The sequence below is a fragment of the Blennius ocellaris genome (assembly GCF_963422515.1).
Source record: "Blennius ocellaris genome assembly, chromosome: 9".
Lineage (NCBI taxonomy): Eukaryota > Metazoa > Chordata > Actinopteri > Blenniiformes > Blenniidae > Blennius > Blennius ocellaris.
In genome coordinates, this window is record NC_137658.1 from 15,527,525 (window position 1) to 15,544,763 (window position 17,239).

The 17,239-nt window shown below is 43.7% G+C and overlaps 1 protein-coding gene across 1 annotated transcript in view; it reads left to right on the forward strand.

Annotated features, from left to right (window-relative positions):
• tenm1 (teneurin transmembrane protein 1) overlaps positions 1-17,239 on the forward strand; it is a gene marked incomplete at both ends in the record, with an annotated part of 191,939 nt that overhangs the window by 173,219 nt on the left and 1,481 nt on the right. The window contains 11 exons of the mRNA XM_080501719.1: positions 1,998-2,194; positions 4,116-4,429; positions 5,064-5,236; positions 6,849-7,093; positions 7,820-8,113; positions 9,257-9,501; positions 10,129-10,271; positions 12,045-12,256; positions 13,057-13,358; positions 14,074-14,780; positions 15,526-15,668. Of these exons, the coding sequence (XP_080357845.1) occupies positions 1,998-2,194; positions 4,116-4,429; positions 5,064-5,236; positions 6,849-7,093; positions 7,820-8,113; positions 9,257-9,501; positions 10,129-10,271; positions 12,045-12,256; positions 13,057-13,358; positions 14,074-14,780; positions 15,526-15,668 (2,975 nt within the window). The remainder of the gene's footprint in view (positions 1-1,997; positions 2,195-4,115; positions 4,430-5,063; positions 5,237-6,848; positions 7,094-7,819; positions 8,114-9,256; positions 9,502-10,128; positions 10,272-12,044; positions 12,257-13,056; positions 13,359-14,073; positions 14,781-15,525; positions 15,669-17,239) is intronic.

A 17,239-nucleotide genomic window follows, 5' to 3' on the forward strand; every position in this document is an offset into this window, starting at 1 on the left:
AATTTTCTACACGCAAACCATGCGATCAGGCAAATAGTTGTATTTTTTGTGGGGGTTTTAATGAAAAATTATATTTCGTGTCATGAAATCTGTTCCATGATGTAAAACAGACCAAATCATATTGAATTTTGGATCTACTTCTCCAAATCTATTGGTAAAGGGATTTTTTTTATTCTGTTGACACGTCTATTTCTTATACGCACAAAACAGCTTTTTTTTTTTACTGCATTGGGTCCAATATGGTGTGACTATTTTTAATTAAAAAGATTCATTCATGTACACTTGTATATTTGAACTCAAATTTGTCATCAAAGTTTAAGGATTAAGTAATGTGAGAGTATGGGATTATATCTAATAGGATTACGGGCCCAAAAAAACCCCATATAACTGCACTTATAAATGATTTCCGATCCTATCGCGCCTTGCCTGTTTCGGAAGTACGTTCGGAGGAAACGAATGCTGCAGTTCTTCAAAAGCTCCCATGATTTGATAGAGGCTATATTGCTTGATATCGAGTGAGTAAATCTCGCTGCCTGCGTGTCCCTGCTGGCCAGTAATTTTATTAGCACAGCCTGAGAGTAACTCGCTCTTTTGTCTGTTTCTCTCCCTCTCTCTCTTCTCTCTTTTAGCCCGATTCAATTATTTAAGTCAACATGACGCCCCATGTTTAAGACCGGCTTGTTTGGCTCTCCCTTTGAAAAATTAGACAAAATTATAATAATGACCTAAACGACAACAGCACACAGGAAAGGAAAGCCGATCAATAATGTGTCGGTGGTGAAGTGAGAGAGGGTAATTTGTGAACGTACGCGTGTTGGGTATACAGAGCGCAGCACGAGGCGATGTATTTGTATTTGTATTCAAAGGGAGTCGCTTTCCTCCCTGAAATCTCCAGCTAAATGTTCAGTAGGAACCGGCTCGAGAGAAATCTCTCAAATCTATTCAAATTACAGCTGGGCGAAGAAAAAGCTCACTTGGAGCCGCCAAATGTTTTAACCAGTTGGTGGATCATGGAAGGGCACCTGAAACGTGATAAAAGGAAAGGGGAGCGGACCGAACAAATAAGCAGATGTTCTTTTGACAGTTAGTCCATGCTCTCATTGTAAGTGTCAGAGGATGTGATCTTATCATTTAATTCTGCTCATAAAAACCAGTCTCTTTTGCCATTCAAAATGGAGGGAAGTGTCTTTGCCATGCCACAAGCCAATGGGCTGTAACCATCCCCATTTCTTGGGTTGTACTTTGCATATTTTCAATCATGTCTTGCTGTTAACAGATGATTACTCTCTTCAGAGGCTTTCCGTTTCCAGCCCAGCGCCACAAACACTCGCGCGGTGTCTTTGAACATGCACACGTGTGTGGAGCACACAGCCGCCAAATACAAACGGACACACACACACACACACACACACACACACACACACACACACACACACACACACACACACACACACACACACACACACACACACACACACACACACACACACACACACACACACACACACACACACACACACACACACACACACACACACAATGTGCATGCTGTCAGGAGATAAACTGCCACCCTGCCGTCTGTACAGCCCCATCAGAGACCCCGGGCCTACTGCTGACAGCATCTAAAGGGCTTCACCCGGCTATTATCCTGCTGTGCTACCAAAGACATCTGGATGCATTCAGTCGCCTACCACTGCTGTCTGATAAGGCCGAGGTCACTATCAAGGTGGTCATATCGACTCCTTTGGGGAGCTCCGGTATCCCAACAAGTCCAAGTCCTGAACCAAACTGATAACCACATAAGCGGCACCATGGGATCTTCATATTTTCCAGACCTTTGTGTGCGCTGGTTGTGACTTCGCTCTTTGGCTGATGACTGATTTGCATTTCTCAGTGTGTTTTACAACACAGGGGGCTTTTTCTTGATAAAAAAAAAAAAAGACTTGGTTCTCTGTGAAATAACGTGCCCTTGTTTTTTTTTTTTTTCTCCCTATCAGGAGATGGAGGTTACGCCCGTGACGCACGTCTTAAAGCCCCCTCCTCTCTGGCTGTTGCCCCCAACGGCACACTGTATATTGCTGATCTGGGCAACATCCGGATCAGGGCCGTCAGCCCGAACCAGCCGCAGCCCAACCCCACCGGCCTGGTGGAGATCAGCTCCCCACTGGACCAGGAGCTGTATCTCTTCAGCCAGGTACACCGGGATTAAGCTCCCTCGCTCTTTAAAACGGGCCAATTTGCATTTGAAACATTTGGTGAAGGTCAAATAAGGATGAAACCTTTGATTGAAGAGCCTTTTAAGTATACACTACACATCATTTCACATGAGCTTTTAGCATAACTAAGATTCGGTTATTGCTTCGTGAGATATGCCTGATTGAAAAAAGTTTTGGTTTTTTTTAGTATGCTGTGATATTTTGTATCTTTTTACCCAGTTTGAATACTTCCTTCACTACTTTTACAATGGTTTTCAAGTAGATTTATGTTAACCGTATCTTTTTGGTTTTATCCCCAACACTTCACCACAAACTTCAACTTTTTACTTCTTACAAACATAAATCATGTTAGTTACTTTCCGTTTGCATCTAGGAGGTACAATAGAATTATTTTATTTCTTTTTTTAATTATCTCGTTATATTTTACCTCTTTGCATCCCAACATTTGAACTGATTTCTACCTAAAGAGATGGAGCCAAGACATGAAGCCAGACACAGTTCGAGATAAAAAGCATCTTTGATTTTAAGCCCAACACTTTGAGTCCTCCAACAACAAAGAACATTTGAGTCCGAAAGGCAAGATGGTGAAATAAAGTGCGAGAGTAGCCAGTAGGACCACAGAAACTCTTGCAAAAAGACAAGTTCAGCTATAAAACTTCAGTATAAACGCTTCAATCAAGACTGAAGACATAATTATGATAATCAAAAAAACAAAAAGCAACATGGGCACTTGTGTAGAAATAAGGATAATGGCATTAAAGCAGAAATGTATTGTGACAAAAGGAAACGAAACTATAGATACCAATACAAAAACAAATAACCTACAGTTATTGACTTACAGCAAGAAAATCTACAAACCAGATTTGTGGTATATTAAACGATAAGATATACAATTACGTGTGGTCACAATCAGTGAGAGATGTAAAACAGGTTGAAATGATGTTGTAAGAACAGATTAAAGTTGGAAACTTTTTGAAAGTGACCTCTGTGACGGGGAGAGCGAGGAGTCGTGGAGGTGAAAGTGAACCCGATCACACTGATGACGGCGCAGATTCAGAGCAGCAATGCACTCCCCATCTGTGGCCTTATTAAGAGAAACGAGTGAAGTTGTCAACTGGAATGAGAGAAAATGTTCTTTATGTCCTTCGATGTCTTCGATTTCTCTCCTTTATCCTTCTGGAAACTCTTTTAATTTCTCTCAGTTTTCATGATTTTACGGTCCGCCGACCTTTGCACAGACAGATAGAGGGTGACGTTTCACTTTTCAATCGATCAAACTTTATTTATGTGTCGGTACAATTAAGGAGTGTTTCCACTGAATCACTTGACACGGTTACAATGAGACAAAAGCAGGGAAGGAAACATTAAATGTGAGACAAACATTTTAAAGGAGGCATTTACGGGTAGAATCATTATTAACTGAAAGATAGAGAAATGGATTAAAAAGGAATTTAAGAAGACAAATAAACAAGATGGGCCAGAAAGGTTTCATCCATTCTGAATAAAGTTGAAAATAACAGTTTTAAACTGAGGTGGCATTACTTTGTCCCAGTGTCTTTTGACTTTGCAAATAAAGCAACATTTAAAAAGAGGTAAAACAGGTATCGGTAATATTTACATCACACAAGCACACATTTATTCAACTTAAAACCATTTTTCTGTTGACGAGTTAAATGATTAGCTAATGTATTCTTTGCTGTCAAGCCATAATTCTAGCATTGCAGCTTTTGCAGGCTACACATAAGAACATAGTTTATTATGAAAAACTAAAAAGTCCATGAGGCAACCAGAAAATAAATCATGTTCATTTGAGGCTGTTATTGAAGCGGATTTAATCATTATGAGGAATTAAAGGAACTCGTACCTGCAAACGCTTGAATGCCCTTCCCTCCACGACAGAACGGATCCCACATGTGCACCAAGCACCTGATCACCGGCCACTACCTCTACAACTTCTCGTACGGCACCGACGGCCAACTGTCCGGCCTCACCTGCCGCGACGGCCGGGGCCTGCAGGTGAGGAGGGACGCCCGTGGCGTGCCCCTCTGGCTGGCGCTACCTGGCGGACAGGTGTTCTGGCTGTCGCTTAGCAACAGCGGAACGTTGAGGAAGGTGTCGGCCCAAGGCCACGACATCGCCCACATCTCTTACCATGGCAGCACGGGCCTGCTATCGACCAAGAGCGACGAGAACAGTTGGACCACTGTTTATGAGTGAGTTTACAGCTTCTCTTGCAACTGCTTATTGTGGTTTCACATCTTTTCCTTTCCGTCTCCATTTCCCTCTCACACCTTTTGCTTTATTTATGCATTGTTGCTTGACACTGAATGTTTGTGTCGACACAGCGCTGCATGAGATTACATGCGAGTCAGTGTGACAGAGCTAAAGTCAGCGGTGTGAAATGTGAGTGCCATCTGGTGGTGGCTTCCACTACGGCAACACTGTGGAAATCTTCAGCTGGAGGGGAGATCTTTCTCCTTTTTTTTTCATTTTTGTTTTACTTAAACGAATGATTGGCTGAGGGATATATTGCTACACTTTGATCACATGCGTGTGTGAATGTACGTATAGTACACAAACATACGTGTCTGAATTATTCACCAGTACAGAGCCGGTCTCTGTCTCACACTCCACAGCTGGATAATTACACATATAAATCATAGCTGACACTTACTCTGTGTCCGTGTTTGTGCATGAAGAGAAATTACAGGGCAAGTGAGTGTGTGTGTGTGTGTGTGTGTGTGTGTGCGTGCGTGCGTGCGTGCGTGCGTGCGTGCGTGCGTGTGTACACCTATCTGCACGTTATTTTGAGGTTACCCATCATTGCCTGTGTGTTTATTTTCCTAGGTACAATGGCGAGGGTCGAGTGACCAACATCACTCTCCCCACGGGGGACGTGAGCGGTTTCCACGGAAACCTGGAGCGCTGGTCTCGCGTGGAGGTCGAGGCCTCCAATCGTGAGAACTTTGTGACGAGCACCAACCTGTCCGCCAGCGACACCATCTACACTTTCCGGCAAGGTGGGCCCCTGGGGTTTTTAGCCCTTCACTTCAGATCATCTGGGGACAGAGCTATGTGAACAACGTAGAGCAAACACGTGAGGAAGAGTAGAACTCCACCGCTGCTGCATCCACCTAAAGTCACCACAAATGAACCCACATGGGTGTTTGTGATTCATCTGAACCTGAGAGCATGCACACAGATGTAGAGCATAAGGTTACAGGCACGTTTAAACATTTATGACTGCAAGCCGCAATAACTGCGACTCTGGTCAGGTCAGACTCTCCTGACCTCTGTTTTCTTTCTTCATTCCTTGGTCACACTTGATGTACAGTATATACCCCAGAAAGCCACAGCTTTGCTCCTCCCCTCCATAAATAATTCACATATGGATCTGACATGACCTCTTTAGATAACCAAACTAATAGCCGGGAGGGATAAAAAAAGAAAAAATCCCTCCCCCCCCCCCCCCCCTTCTGTCACAACAAAAAGAAACAGATCGGAATGACTTGTGAAATGTCTTAACAACTGCAGGGAAGAAACGGAAAAAGAGGGCAGAGATGAGAAGAGGAGAAAATGAGAGTGGAGTGGAGAAGCCACTCATGGGAGCAGTTTCTTCTCATGTCATCCCTTTAATTGCTTTCTAGCAGTTGTCACAATGACAAGACTGCAGGGAGGGAAAGGCTGCACTAACACGCGCACACACACACACACACACACGCGCGCGCGCGCGTGCGCGCGCGCACGCACGCACGCATTGCTACAGTATGACAGAGCTGCCAGGGAAAAACTTCCAAATGACCCCCCTATTTTAGAGTGGCCCTTTTTACTTCCACCGCCCACAAATTCAGTGTCTTCACCTGCCTCTGAGGCAACAATAACCATATGTACAGAAAGAGGTTTTATAGTAGTGCAGGGAACACAAGTTACTATCCAGTTTATTAGCTGTATTAACTTTTACGATTAAAATATAGTTTTACGAGTGTTTTTTTTTTCCTTTTCTTTTCTAATGGCCTTTTTTGTTTAAATGACGAGGAAGATGTGAAGTATTGACTTGTAAATTCGGTTTGAAATAGTACTCAGAACTGAAATGAAAGAATAGCTTCTGAGAAACCTCTGCAATGTGTGAAAACATGTCACATGCAAGCAGCAGCCCGTTATTCCTGCACATACTCTTGCTTCCTCTTTATTTGTCCATTCCCTTCTCATCTTCGTCCTTGTATTTTTCTCACTGTCTGTCCATCCGCTTCTTTTCCTGCTCTCTGTTTTCAATTGATTGCATTTCTCTGCAGTTATAATAGCAGATACAGTACAGTGCTAATGTTGCAGAGAGGAGAAAAAATTGAAGGAGAATCAATTAGCAGAGTGATTTAAGCAATTAAATCAAACACAAAGCGCCAGACATTACATTCATGCCGTCCACTCCTTTATCTCATTGATTTTCCTCAAGGCTGTTTGAGAGAGAGACAGTGACTTGATGTTTTTTTCACACTTTAAATTGAAAAAAAAAATCTGTTGCTGCATTGTTGCACCCTTGTGTGCAAGGTGTGGGCTGTTTGTGCTCGCTCATACGTGTGTGTGTGTGTGTGTGTGTGTGTGTGTGTGTGTGTGTGTGTGTGTGTGTGTGTGCAGACCACGCTCAGAGTTCATACCGGGTCAGCGCTGATGGTTCGTTCCTGGTGACGCTCGCGAGCGGGATGGAGCTGTCGCTGATCACCGAGCCCCTCCTCCCAGGGGCGCCTGGTGGCGGTGTCAGCCCCACGGCCAGCCGCTGCAACATCAGCCTGCCCGGGGATCACGCCCCCAGCCTGATCGAGTGGAGGCAGAGGAAGGAGCAGAGCAAGATGAACTACAGCACTTATGAACGCAGGCTGAGGGTAAAAACATCAAACTTAACCACCAACTAACTTGGGCAAGTTCTCCGAGATCCAGGAAAACATAATGTGCGGTGTGCATTAAGATGAAAGCACACCGCCGACATCTCAGTACTTCTAAATATGACAGAATCCATCAAATCATCACCTCAGCTGCAGCTGAGCCATACGCCGAGTTAAAGCTGTGCAGGATGACCTTTACACACACACAGACAAGAAATGTCATTTTTAAGTGTTCTGCTCAGTGAGACTATCTCACGGCTCTTTCAACAAGCGTTGCACAACATGTTTGAGCGATTGATGACGTCAGTAAGAGCAAGCTGATAGGTCAAATGACTGAAAAGCCATTAGCTATACTTTCCCCACACCTACTCTCCGAAAGCACAAACACAATAATTCATAAGAAAAGGACATTTTATCTGATGCGCACTAATTAATTAGCAGTCCCCAGGACTCTGTTCTCCACTTGTTCACAAGGCAATTTATTGTTATTATCCAGGCCCGGTTTGTTCTAAATGTCACGATTAATTTATCTAAACTAATGAAATCTCTGCTTGTCTCAGACAAGCCACTTCATTTATATTTGCATGTCTGCAGCTGCATTCACAACTTATGATGATTATGAAGCAGTAAAATAAAAAAAAATAAAATAAAAAAGCTTTTATTTTGTCCTCCTCTCTTGCTGATTTTTTTTTTTTTTTTTTTTATATAACACTTTCCCTTCCTCAGGCACACAACAGGAATCTGCTGTCCATTGACTTTGATCAGAGCACGCGTGTGGGGAAGATCTACGATGACCACAGAAAGTTCACCCTCCACATCCAATACGACCCGCTAGGCCGGCCCGTGGTCTGGTCTCCCAGCAGCAAGTACACGGAGGTCAACATAAGCTACTCGGCCGGAGGACTGCTGGCCTCCATCCACCGCGGGGAGTGGTCCGAGCGGCTGGACTACGAAAATGACAGGGTGGTGTCCAGGGCCTGGGTCAACGGGAAAATCTGGAGCTACACTTACGCCGACAGAGTAAGAGGACGGGAGACGTGACGGGCGGGTTCAGACTGCCTCATGCTGAGATTTGTTTGATGTCTTCACTGGCGCTTATTTTTCTTCTTGCTGTTAGCAGAAATCTGACACTCGCTGCTCTCGCTTTGTTTCCTGCTTTGAGGATATCGCAGCTATCACAAACCAAAACTAAGACTGAAAACTTAAAAAGTACCTCAGTTGTGGGAAATGAAAGCAGCATAGTGAATGCTTCTTGAAATTTTTTTTTATTTACCCAAAATCTTTTACAACTCCTGTTTGACAAACTCAGTTTCCAAAGTAGATGTTCAGTGACTTGTTTTCCCCAGAATTTTCAAATGAGTCGCCACGTCTGAATGACTACAGCTGAAAAACATAGACAATATTTTCTTTGCCATCCATTGCATAACTCCTGCAAGTTTCAAGGCCCTGAAACTTGATTTTCACAGAGTGATGAAAAGAAAACAGCCGCTTCCTGTAAAATGGTTTTGACAGTAAACACTGAGCGTGCTTTGACAAATGGATTGAAGTAGTGTGCACTATAAAGAATTTATAGTGAGGAAGACTGTAGCGCTATGTGCCAAAAAGCTCAACTCGAGATATAATTTCCGTCTTCGAAATTAATTGAAATATTTAATGAAATGATATTACATCTGAAATCCATTTAATGTCAAAGATTTGGTCCAAGACAAAATTAGAGTGTAAATGAGCTTATATTACGGCACCATGCAGGAGTTATTAACACCTGCATGTATTATTAATATGTTAAAATTATACCTCACAGTTAAATGGAAATATTAAGTAGAATAATGTTGTACTGCAGTGGAAACAGAGTCAGCTCAGGTTTGTGAAAAGCATGCCTGCAAAGAAAAAACAGAAGTAAACAAAATTGCTGCTTTCTAAAAAACCCAGACTTCCAATTATGGTGATTTTTCTCCCTTTTGTTATCGGCATGTATGCTAAAAGAATTAAATAGCTCTCAGTGAAGAACTGAAGTGGTCCTCCAACGCCGACCAAGGTTGCTGCTGAAGAGGAGACATTTCAGCGGTGCAAAGTTTTCACCAATCAACATCGGAATATATAAAAAAATAAAGAAACTAAATAACAAAAAGCTTTCTCACTCGTGTCTTCTTCTTTCTCCTGCAGTCTATTATGCTGCTCCTGCATAGCCAGCGGCGTTATGTCTTTGACTACGATCAAACGGACCGCCTGGTCGCCGTGACGATGCCCAGCATGGTGAAGCACACCCTACAGTCGCTGCTGTCCATCGGCTACTACAGGAACATCTACATCCCGCCTGACAGCCAGGCCGCCTTCATGCAGGACTACACCCTGGACGGGCGGCTGATGAGGACTCAGTACTTGGGGACGGGACGGAGCGTCATCTATAGGTTCGCACTCGCTGCAGTGTGTAAACACACACACGCATCTGATTAAACCCCCTGCTTCCTGGCACTATAGCCACATGTATATAAAGCACATCCCTGATTGACTTGATGGTGGTGCTTTAATTAAAGGCTAATCTTACATTTTAAAAGCCCCATCACGCCGAGCCTCGCTGACACTAAACGTGCGGCACACATGCAGCTGTCCTTACAAATTGCACTGATTGAACTAATGGGAAGACTGATTAAAGGTCAAATTTTTTATCATCATACCATGTCAGACACCAGCGATCTGATTTTGATGAAAGCTGGAGGACTGAATCAGGCTGTGATCTGGCATTTAACGTTTTTTAATACTCATTGGCTCGATGAAGATGATATAATAAATGGTCCCATATTCAAGGTTTGAAAGGCCATAACTGCCTCGGCAGCTGCTCTGATTTTGATGAAATATTGAAGGATGGTGCAACTTGTTCTTTATTGCCCTGAGGGATCTTCATAATACTCGTGTGGCGTAGCATGTTTATTCATACTCAAGTTTGAATGTGTTCAGTTGTGCTTGAACACAAGCGTTATTCATCATCTATCTTAAAAATGTAAAATGTTTTCTGTTCCACTTTTTTTTTCTCGCAGGTACACGTCAGCAGCGCGGCTCTCGGAGGTGGTTTACGACTCCACCCTGGTGACCTTCACTTATGACGAAGCCTCCGGCACTGTCAAGACCATTCATCTCACCCATAACGGCTTCATAAGCTCCATTCGATACAGGCAGACAGGTATGGGTACACATGCACTCAACAGCAACTGCGGGCCAAACACTCAACAGCCACACATTTTAAATATTTACAACGTGCACAGAGTCTAAGAAGGGATCATTCAAAAGCAGCTCTCAGACCATCAATCACCCTCGCGAGCGTGGAACTCGCAGCATCTGCATCGTGATGGGACTGCGATAATCTAAAATCAGCAGCCAGATTTCATGACTGTTATCAAACTCTGGTGTCTGTCTTTGACTCACACGCTGCGCTATTTCATCTGAGACTAACGCAGCCACAGTTTGAAGTGTGAAAAGGGCCAGGCATGTTCAAGTGGAAGACTCTGCGGTCTACCACAGCTGTAAATACGAGACCACCCCCCAATGGGTTCTGAGCTGCGCTATTTCTTCCCCACCTCCGCTACATGCTGCCTGATCAAAGGAAACAAGCCACTGTATGAATGCATGCTAAAACGCGCTGAGCTAAGTGTGGATGCATAAGCGTTAATCTGCATTTACGTTTGCATGTTTGTGTGACACAGGAAATAACCAAACAATGGTCTGAGATAGACGGTTGGTTAAAAATGGCAGTTATGTTGAATAACGGTAGGACTTCATAGGTGTGGTAGCAAATAGAGTACTTTGGGACACGAGCATTGTGAATGGACTTCTGCAATTCCCTTAAGTTCCAGTCTGCTCTAAGTCAGACAGGAACGCAGCTGCCGGTTCACTTCCTGTGGCCTTGTGATTGGCTTACCACCCTCAGCTCTGCAAAGTGCAGCTGTGTGTGTGTGTGTGTGTGTGTGTGTGTGTGTGTGTGTGTGTGTGTGTGTGTGTGTGTGTGTGTGTGTGTGTGTGTGTGTGTGTGTGTGTGTGTGTGTGTGTGTGTGTGTGTGTGTGTGTGTGTTTATCGCTTTGCCCCTCACTGTGAATAGACTCTCACCTTCCTTTAACTGATCTCATTTCAGCAGAACAAACGGAACCTTGGAGGGAGGAGAGATAGTGGTAATTGTCCCTTGAGAGGAGACAAGGAAAAGTAAGGCACTGGGAAAAAGGAAAAGAAATAGAAAGAGAGAGAGACGGGGATACAGAGAGGTAAAGAGGAAAAGGAGCAGAAGAAGGACAGGGAAAGATGACAGCTTGGGGAAGTGACAGGTAGAGAAGCGAGACGAACAGACTGCAAGTTCCCCTGGGCTGTGGAGGAACCTCTACCTCACTCCCAGCATTGCTGCCATTTTCCCATTAGCGCAGTTTCAGAATCAACAATCCACAGAAAATAAAAATAGAAGATGTAATGCTGATCCAGCTTCCAACCATCTCCCAAGTGAGACACTCAGTCATTTTAACTGCAATCAGAGTCATCTCAAATAGCAGCATAATGGTGTTTCATTAGCAGGCCGTGCTTCTTTTTTTTTTTTTTCCCCTCCAAATGGGGGGTGAGCTATAGTAGCAGAAGCAGAGGTGATGAATGGTGTTGTTAAAGTTGATGTTCTGGCATTAAGAAGCACATTGGTCCATCATGGCTATTGTCTTTAGATTTCATTATCTCTCCATATTAAAGGTCGCCACTGAAAATGCCATAGAGGTGTGGGGATAGTTAAGATTGAATGGATTGCACTGTGTGTGTCTCTGTTAATGATGGCGAATTAGTCCTTGATTGGAATTGATTAGGCAGGCTGGTATTTGGTAGTGTGACGGCCAGCTCTAATGGCTGCGTGTGCGAATGCATGTGTCGAGGCCAATTCACATGCAAATACATGTTTGTGACAATAATCCTCTATGACTCTATGCGTAGGTCCGCTGACGAGTCGACAAATCTTCCGCTTTAGCGAGGAGGGTTTGGTCAACGCCAGATTCGACTACAGCTACAACAACTTCAGAGTCACCAGCATGCAGGCGGTCATCAACGAGACGCCGCTGCCAATTGACCTGTATCGCTACGTCGACGTGTCAGGACGAGTTGAGCAGTTTGGAAAATTCAGCGTCATCTTTTACGACCTCAACCAGGTAGGCTTCAAACGAGAGTGTGATACCCTGCATTCTTTTAAAAACCCAGACAAGATGATTCAATGATTCTGTAAAATTCCTCCCAATAAAACCTGCTGAAAACTACGGTTGTATTTCTTGAATTGTTCTCAATTAGCCACTGTTCTCAAGTAAAAGTACAGAATTGCACTCTCAATGCATTCGATTGTATTTATCTACATAAAATGTCTATTCAAAGCTATTTTCTTAAAGTGTTTAAACATTTCACAATGAAATTCATTTTTATCGGTAGCTGATCAAAAAGTGTCACTATTATTATAATTTTGGAAATAGTCAGTAGCAACTTAAAGTAGAAAATGGATTACATCTGGGAAATTGTATTTTAGTATTAGTAAAAAAAAAAAAAAGAAAGAAAATGCATTCAAACTCACCTACCAGTTACTGCAATGTGTGTTTGTTTTTTGTTACTTTCACCCCTGCACACAGTTAATTTTAAAAAATTACTGTGCCAAAGCAGAGTGTGACTGTTTGCATGAAGTGCACGTCATGCTTTGCTTTGTTTTGCCTCCAGCTGCTGATTTAAATGCAGTTTGACAAAGCAAGCCGAGCAAAACAGAATTCAGTGTTTTGTCATTGTAGCGTTAGGCAACTAAAATGCGTCATTTTCAGAGGGAGTTGGTCGAGACTCAAACAAAGCTGAAAGGAAAACAAACACTAGAAAAAAAAAAGTTGCTGAAACAAATGCAAATTAAGCTTTCAAATCTACATAATCCACTCAAAGCACCCAGATTTCACTCGATGTGAATGTCCCGTGTGTTCAGGTGATCACCACCCACCTGATGAAGCACACCAAGGTGTTCAACTCCTACGGCCAGGTGGTGGAGGTCCAGTACGAGATCCTCAAATCCATCGCCTACTGGATGACCATTCAGTACGACGCGGCGGGACGCACCACCACCTGCGACATCCGGGTGGGAGTGGACAGCAACGTGACGCGCTACACGTACGAGTACGACGCAGACAGCCAGCTGCAGAGCGCCTCGGTCAACGAGCGGCCTCAGTGGCGCTACAGCTACGACCTCAACGGAAACATCAACCTGCTGAGCCACGGCACCAGTGCGAGGCGAGTTGACCCAGGATTATATGTTACATATAATCATACATATGTTATGTGTTGTTATACATGTGTCACACTTAATAATATGAGCATTTAAAGTCAATTTCATCTCGCAACACAAAAGCCTTTCAAAGCTATTGAATGGATCACTGTATTTACCACAGACTGTGAATAAGTGTGATTCCGGACTTTTCCATTACTAACAAGTTTAGAGCATATACAATTTAGGTAAAGCTTTTTTAATTGCAGTTTTTTAAAGTTGGGCAACAGTGGCTCATCACTGCAGCATCTGATCTTCTGAATCCTGATCTTCGGCAATCAAAATCAAGAGTTAGAGTCAATGGTCTGTCAAGTTGTATTGACTTTATTTATGAAGACGGAAAACTTTCATTGCATTGTGGGTGTCCGTTTACGCAACAGCGGTGCTCAGAGCCACTGAAAACACAACTCTTTGAAAACGGCTCGCAATGTGGAATTTTATGAAAACTCTTGAACTGTCGTGTAAACGGGATTTCATGTCTACTTGTTTATAGCTATGATCTCTAAAATAAAATGCTTTTCGTATCATAATTGACTCACGGCACCGCCTTGTGGTGCAGATTGATATTACAACAAAAAATATTGTCGCTTGCACTTCAATATTCACAACAACAATTTCCAATGTTGCATCGGTAGTTTGTGTTGCTCATCTTAAGTCAACTTTGTGTGGTTTTGATTCAAGGCTGACGCCTCTGCGCTACGACCAGAGAGACCGCATCACTCACCTCGGCGAGTTACAGTACAGCATGGATGAGGACGGGTTCCTCCACCAGCGAGCGAATGACCTGTTCGATTACAACTCCAACGGCCTGCTGACCCGTGTCTTTAACCGTGTGACCGAGCGCTCGGTGTGGTACCGCTACGACGGGCTGGGTCGCCGCGTGGCCACAAAGAGCAGCCAGGGCGCGCAGCTGCAGTTCTTTTACGCCGATCTGTCGCACCCCACCAGGGTCAGCCACTTGTACAACCACAGCAGCAATCTGATCACGTCGCTGTACTACGACCTCCAGGGCCACCTCATCGCCATGGAGCTGAGCAGCGGCGAGGAGTACTACGTGGCCTGCGACAGCGTGGGGAGCCCCAGGGCAGTGTTCTCTAACAAGGGGCGGCTCATCAAAGAGATCCTCTACACGCCCTACGGAGAGGTTTACCAGGACACCAACCCCGACTTCCAGCTCGTCATCGGCTTCCACGGGGGCCTGTACGACCCTCTCACGCGATTGGTCCACCTGGGCCGGCGCGACTACGACACGCTGGCCGGCCGATGGACATCACCGAACCATGAACTGTGGGGGGAACTGAGCAAGGAGCCGAAGCCCTTCAACTTGTACGCCTTCAAGAATAACTGCCCCGTTGGGAGAGTGGAGGAGGTGACACAGTTTACGACAGGTGAGCCTCGCACGCACGCACGCACGCACGCACGCACACACACACACACACACACACACACGCACACATCATCGGTTTCTAACACTGAATGAGTGACTGGCTGACAGATACAAAGAGATACAGACGAATACTTCACTCGCTGACATCTACTCCCACACGCACCCCCACACAGGAAGCATCTGCCATAAAGACTGAGCTGAACGGGCCACATAACTAACCACAGGTGAGCAGCGTGTCAGAGATGGGAAGATGTGACAGATAGTGGTGACGGAAAAGGACAGCCATGCCTGTGATCATATTGTTTTTTAGCACAGGCTGTTGTGTTTTGTTCCCTGTCTGTCAAGAACATACTGTTTCCCCGAGAGACGAGATAGAGGCTCCGGCGAGGCAGCGAGATGGAATAGGGAGAGTAGAAGATGAATACAGGATGTCGGTGGGGGCGCGTGTCCTTCTGCTTAATGGAACATTCATTTAGCCTGTCACGTTTTCCTGCGGCAGGATTGTTTATTGCAGGAGGAATCTGTTTGCGAGGGAAACACCAGCCGACCCGTCTCTGCCTCGTGTTACACTCATATACTGTGTGATTTCCTGTACAAGGTGTTGTTTCCCTGGCCTTATGACTTTTTGTTTGCTTCCCCAGTACACACAATATATTCTAACTTTTCTTACTCGGTGCAATTTTCTCCCACGCCTGTGTGTGTGTGTGTGTGTGTGTGCGTGCGTGTGTGCGTGCGTGCGTGTATAGACATCGGCAGCTGGCTGCAGCTATTTGGTTTCCAGCTTCATAATGTTGTCCCCGGTTTCCCAAAACCTGAAGTGGGCAGAATGGAGCAAACATATGAACTAATGAAGACCCAGACCAAGACACAAGACTGGGACTCCAGCAAGGTGAGCGTGTCATCCAGACAAACTTCAAACAACCGCAGCGTAACTTATTTTCTCTCTCTCGTTTTAACTTTTATATGAAAGTTACTGGAAGATTCCACAATATCCTAAAGGAGTATTGTATGTGTGTATGTTTGTGCATGTTTATGTATAAAACACAGTTGTTCTTGTCTGTTAATATCCTTCATAAATACTCTCAATTAATTGCTTGAGCCCCCGTATGGGTGGAAGATAACAGTCCCCCACATAAGACACTAATTCCATGCTAATTGCCCGCCATATTTGTTGCTCCTCCTCGACGAAAATATGACTGAAATTACCCCACATCAATATTAATATGTAACACTGTTTTCCTGAAGGAAGAATGAGTACTCACAGTTTAATAACCAAAGCTTCTTTAAATGCATAATTGTTGTTTTTTCTTACTGTAGATCAATGAACGTCTTTGGGATATACAGGTAAAAAAAAGCAAAACATGTACTTTAACCCTTTATAGGGCTCTCACTGAAATATGTGCAGTTTTATTTCTATCCTCCAAGACTACAAAATGTATTTAAATACTCATCTACATGCCAATTATAAGCAAATCTAATGCAAAGTGGTTTAAACTGAACAAAGAGGCGTTGGCTCTCCTCATTGATTTCCTACCATGCAATGTGTTAGTTACAAAAACAGATGATTCACTTGACTTAATGGATGTATTTTTTGTATATATTTTCTTTGTTTTTTTTTTCTTAAAAAGAGGAAGGATGTATGACACCACCATTTGCAGTAGTTTCCTGTGTAAAGTTCATACGTCTAAGCACAGTTCGTCACATTTTAATATTTATAAGATAAGGTACACTCCTCAATGCTTTTTGTTCAGGCATTGAGGCTAAACACAATATTTATATTACAGTAAATACTTCAAAAAATCGTTCAATGTACTTTTTTTTGTAAAATCACTCAGAAATGTGACATGGTTGACAACATATCACAGATCACAGCATGAGCAAATGTGAACCATCCAAAACAATTGAAATGGTTATATTTATGGTTTTAAATTTTAAGTAGTTTAACAGCACAGAGTTACACAGTTGGGTAAATTTCTCATAATGGATATTTTGAAAAAAAAAATATGAAATGTATATATAAAATATGAGTCATCATACGGTGTACTTTGCCAGAACTTCACCGTAAAATTAAAATGCAGAGGACATTATGGAAGGCTTTTCTCCCACTATAAACTTTACAGACCACTTACAGTTATTTATGTTGAGGAAAAAGAGTAAATTTACCACCAAACGTTTTAAAACAACAGATATCCTGTAAACTTCAGTCTCTTCCAGTGACGAGCACAGCACAGCAATTTTATTGCTAATTTGAACTTTATGATGAATTACAGCAGCTGCGCTGCCAAACCTTTACTGCAAAATGCTCCAGTGCAACACGTGAGGCCTTACAGCCGGCTGGCAGCAGATATGGCAGCCAGCGGGCTGTTTTTCAGTGCAACCGGTGTGAACGCACACCACAGGATGGTGACAAGGTTTGCATGTCACCTACATAATGTGAGAACGAGCAGGTGTGTCTCGTTT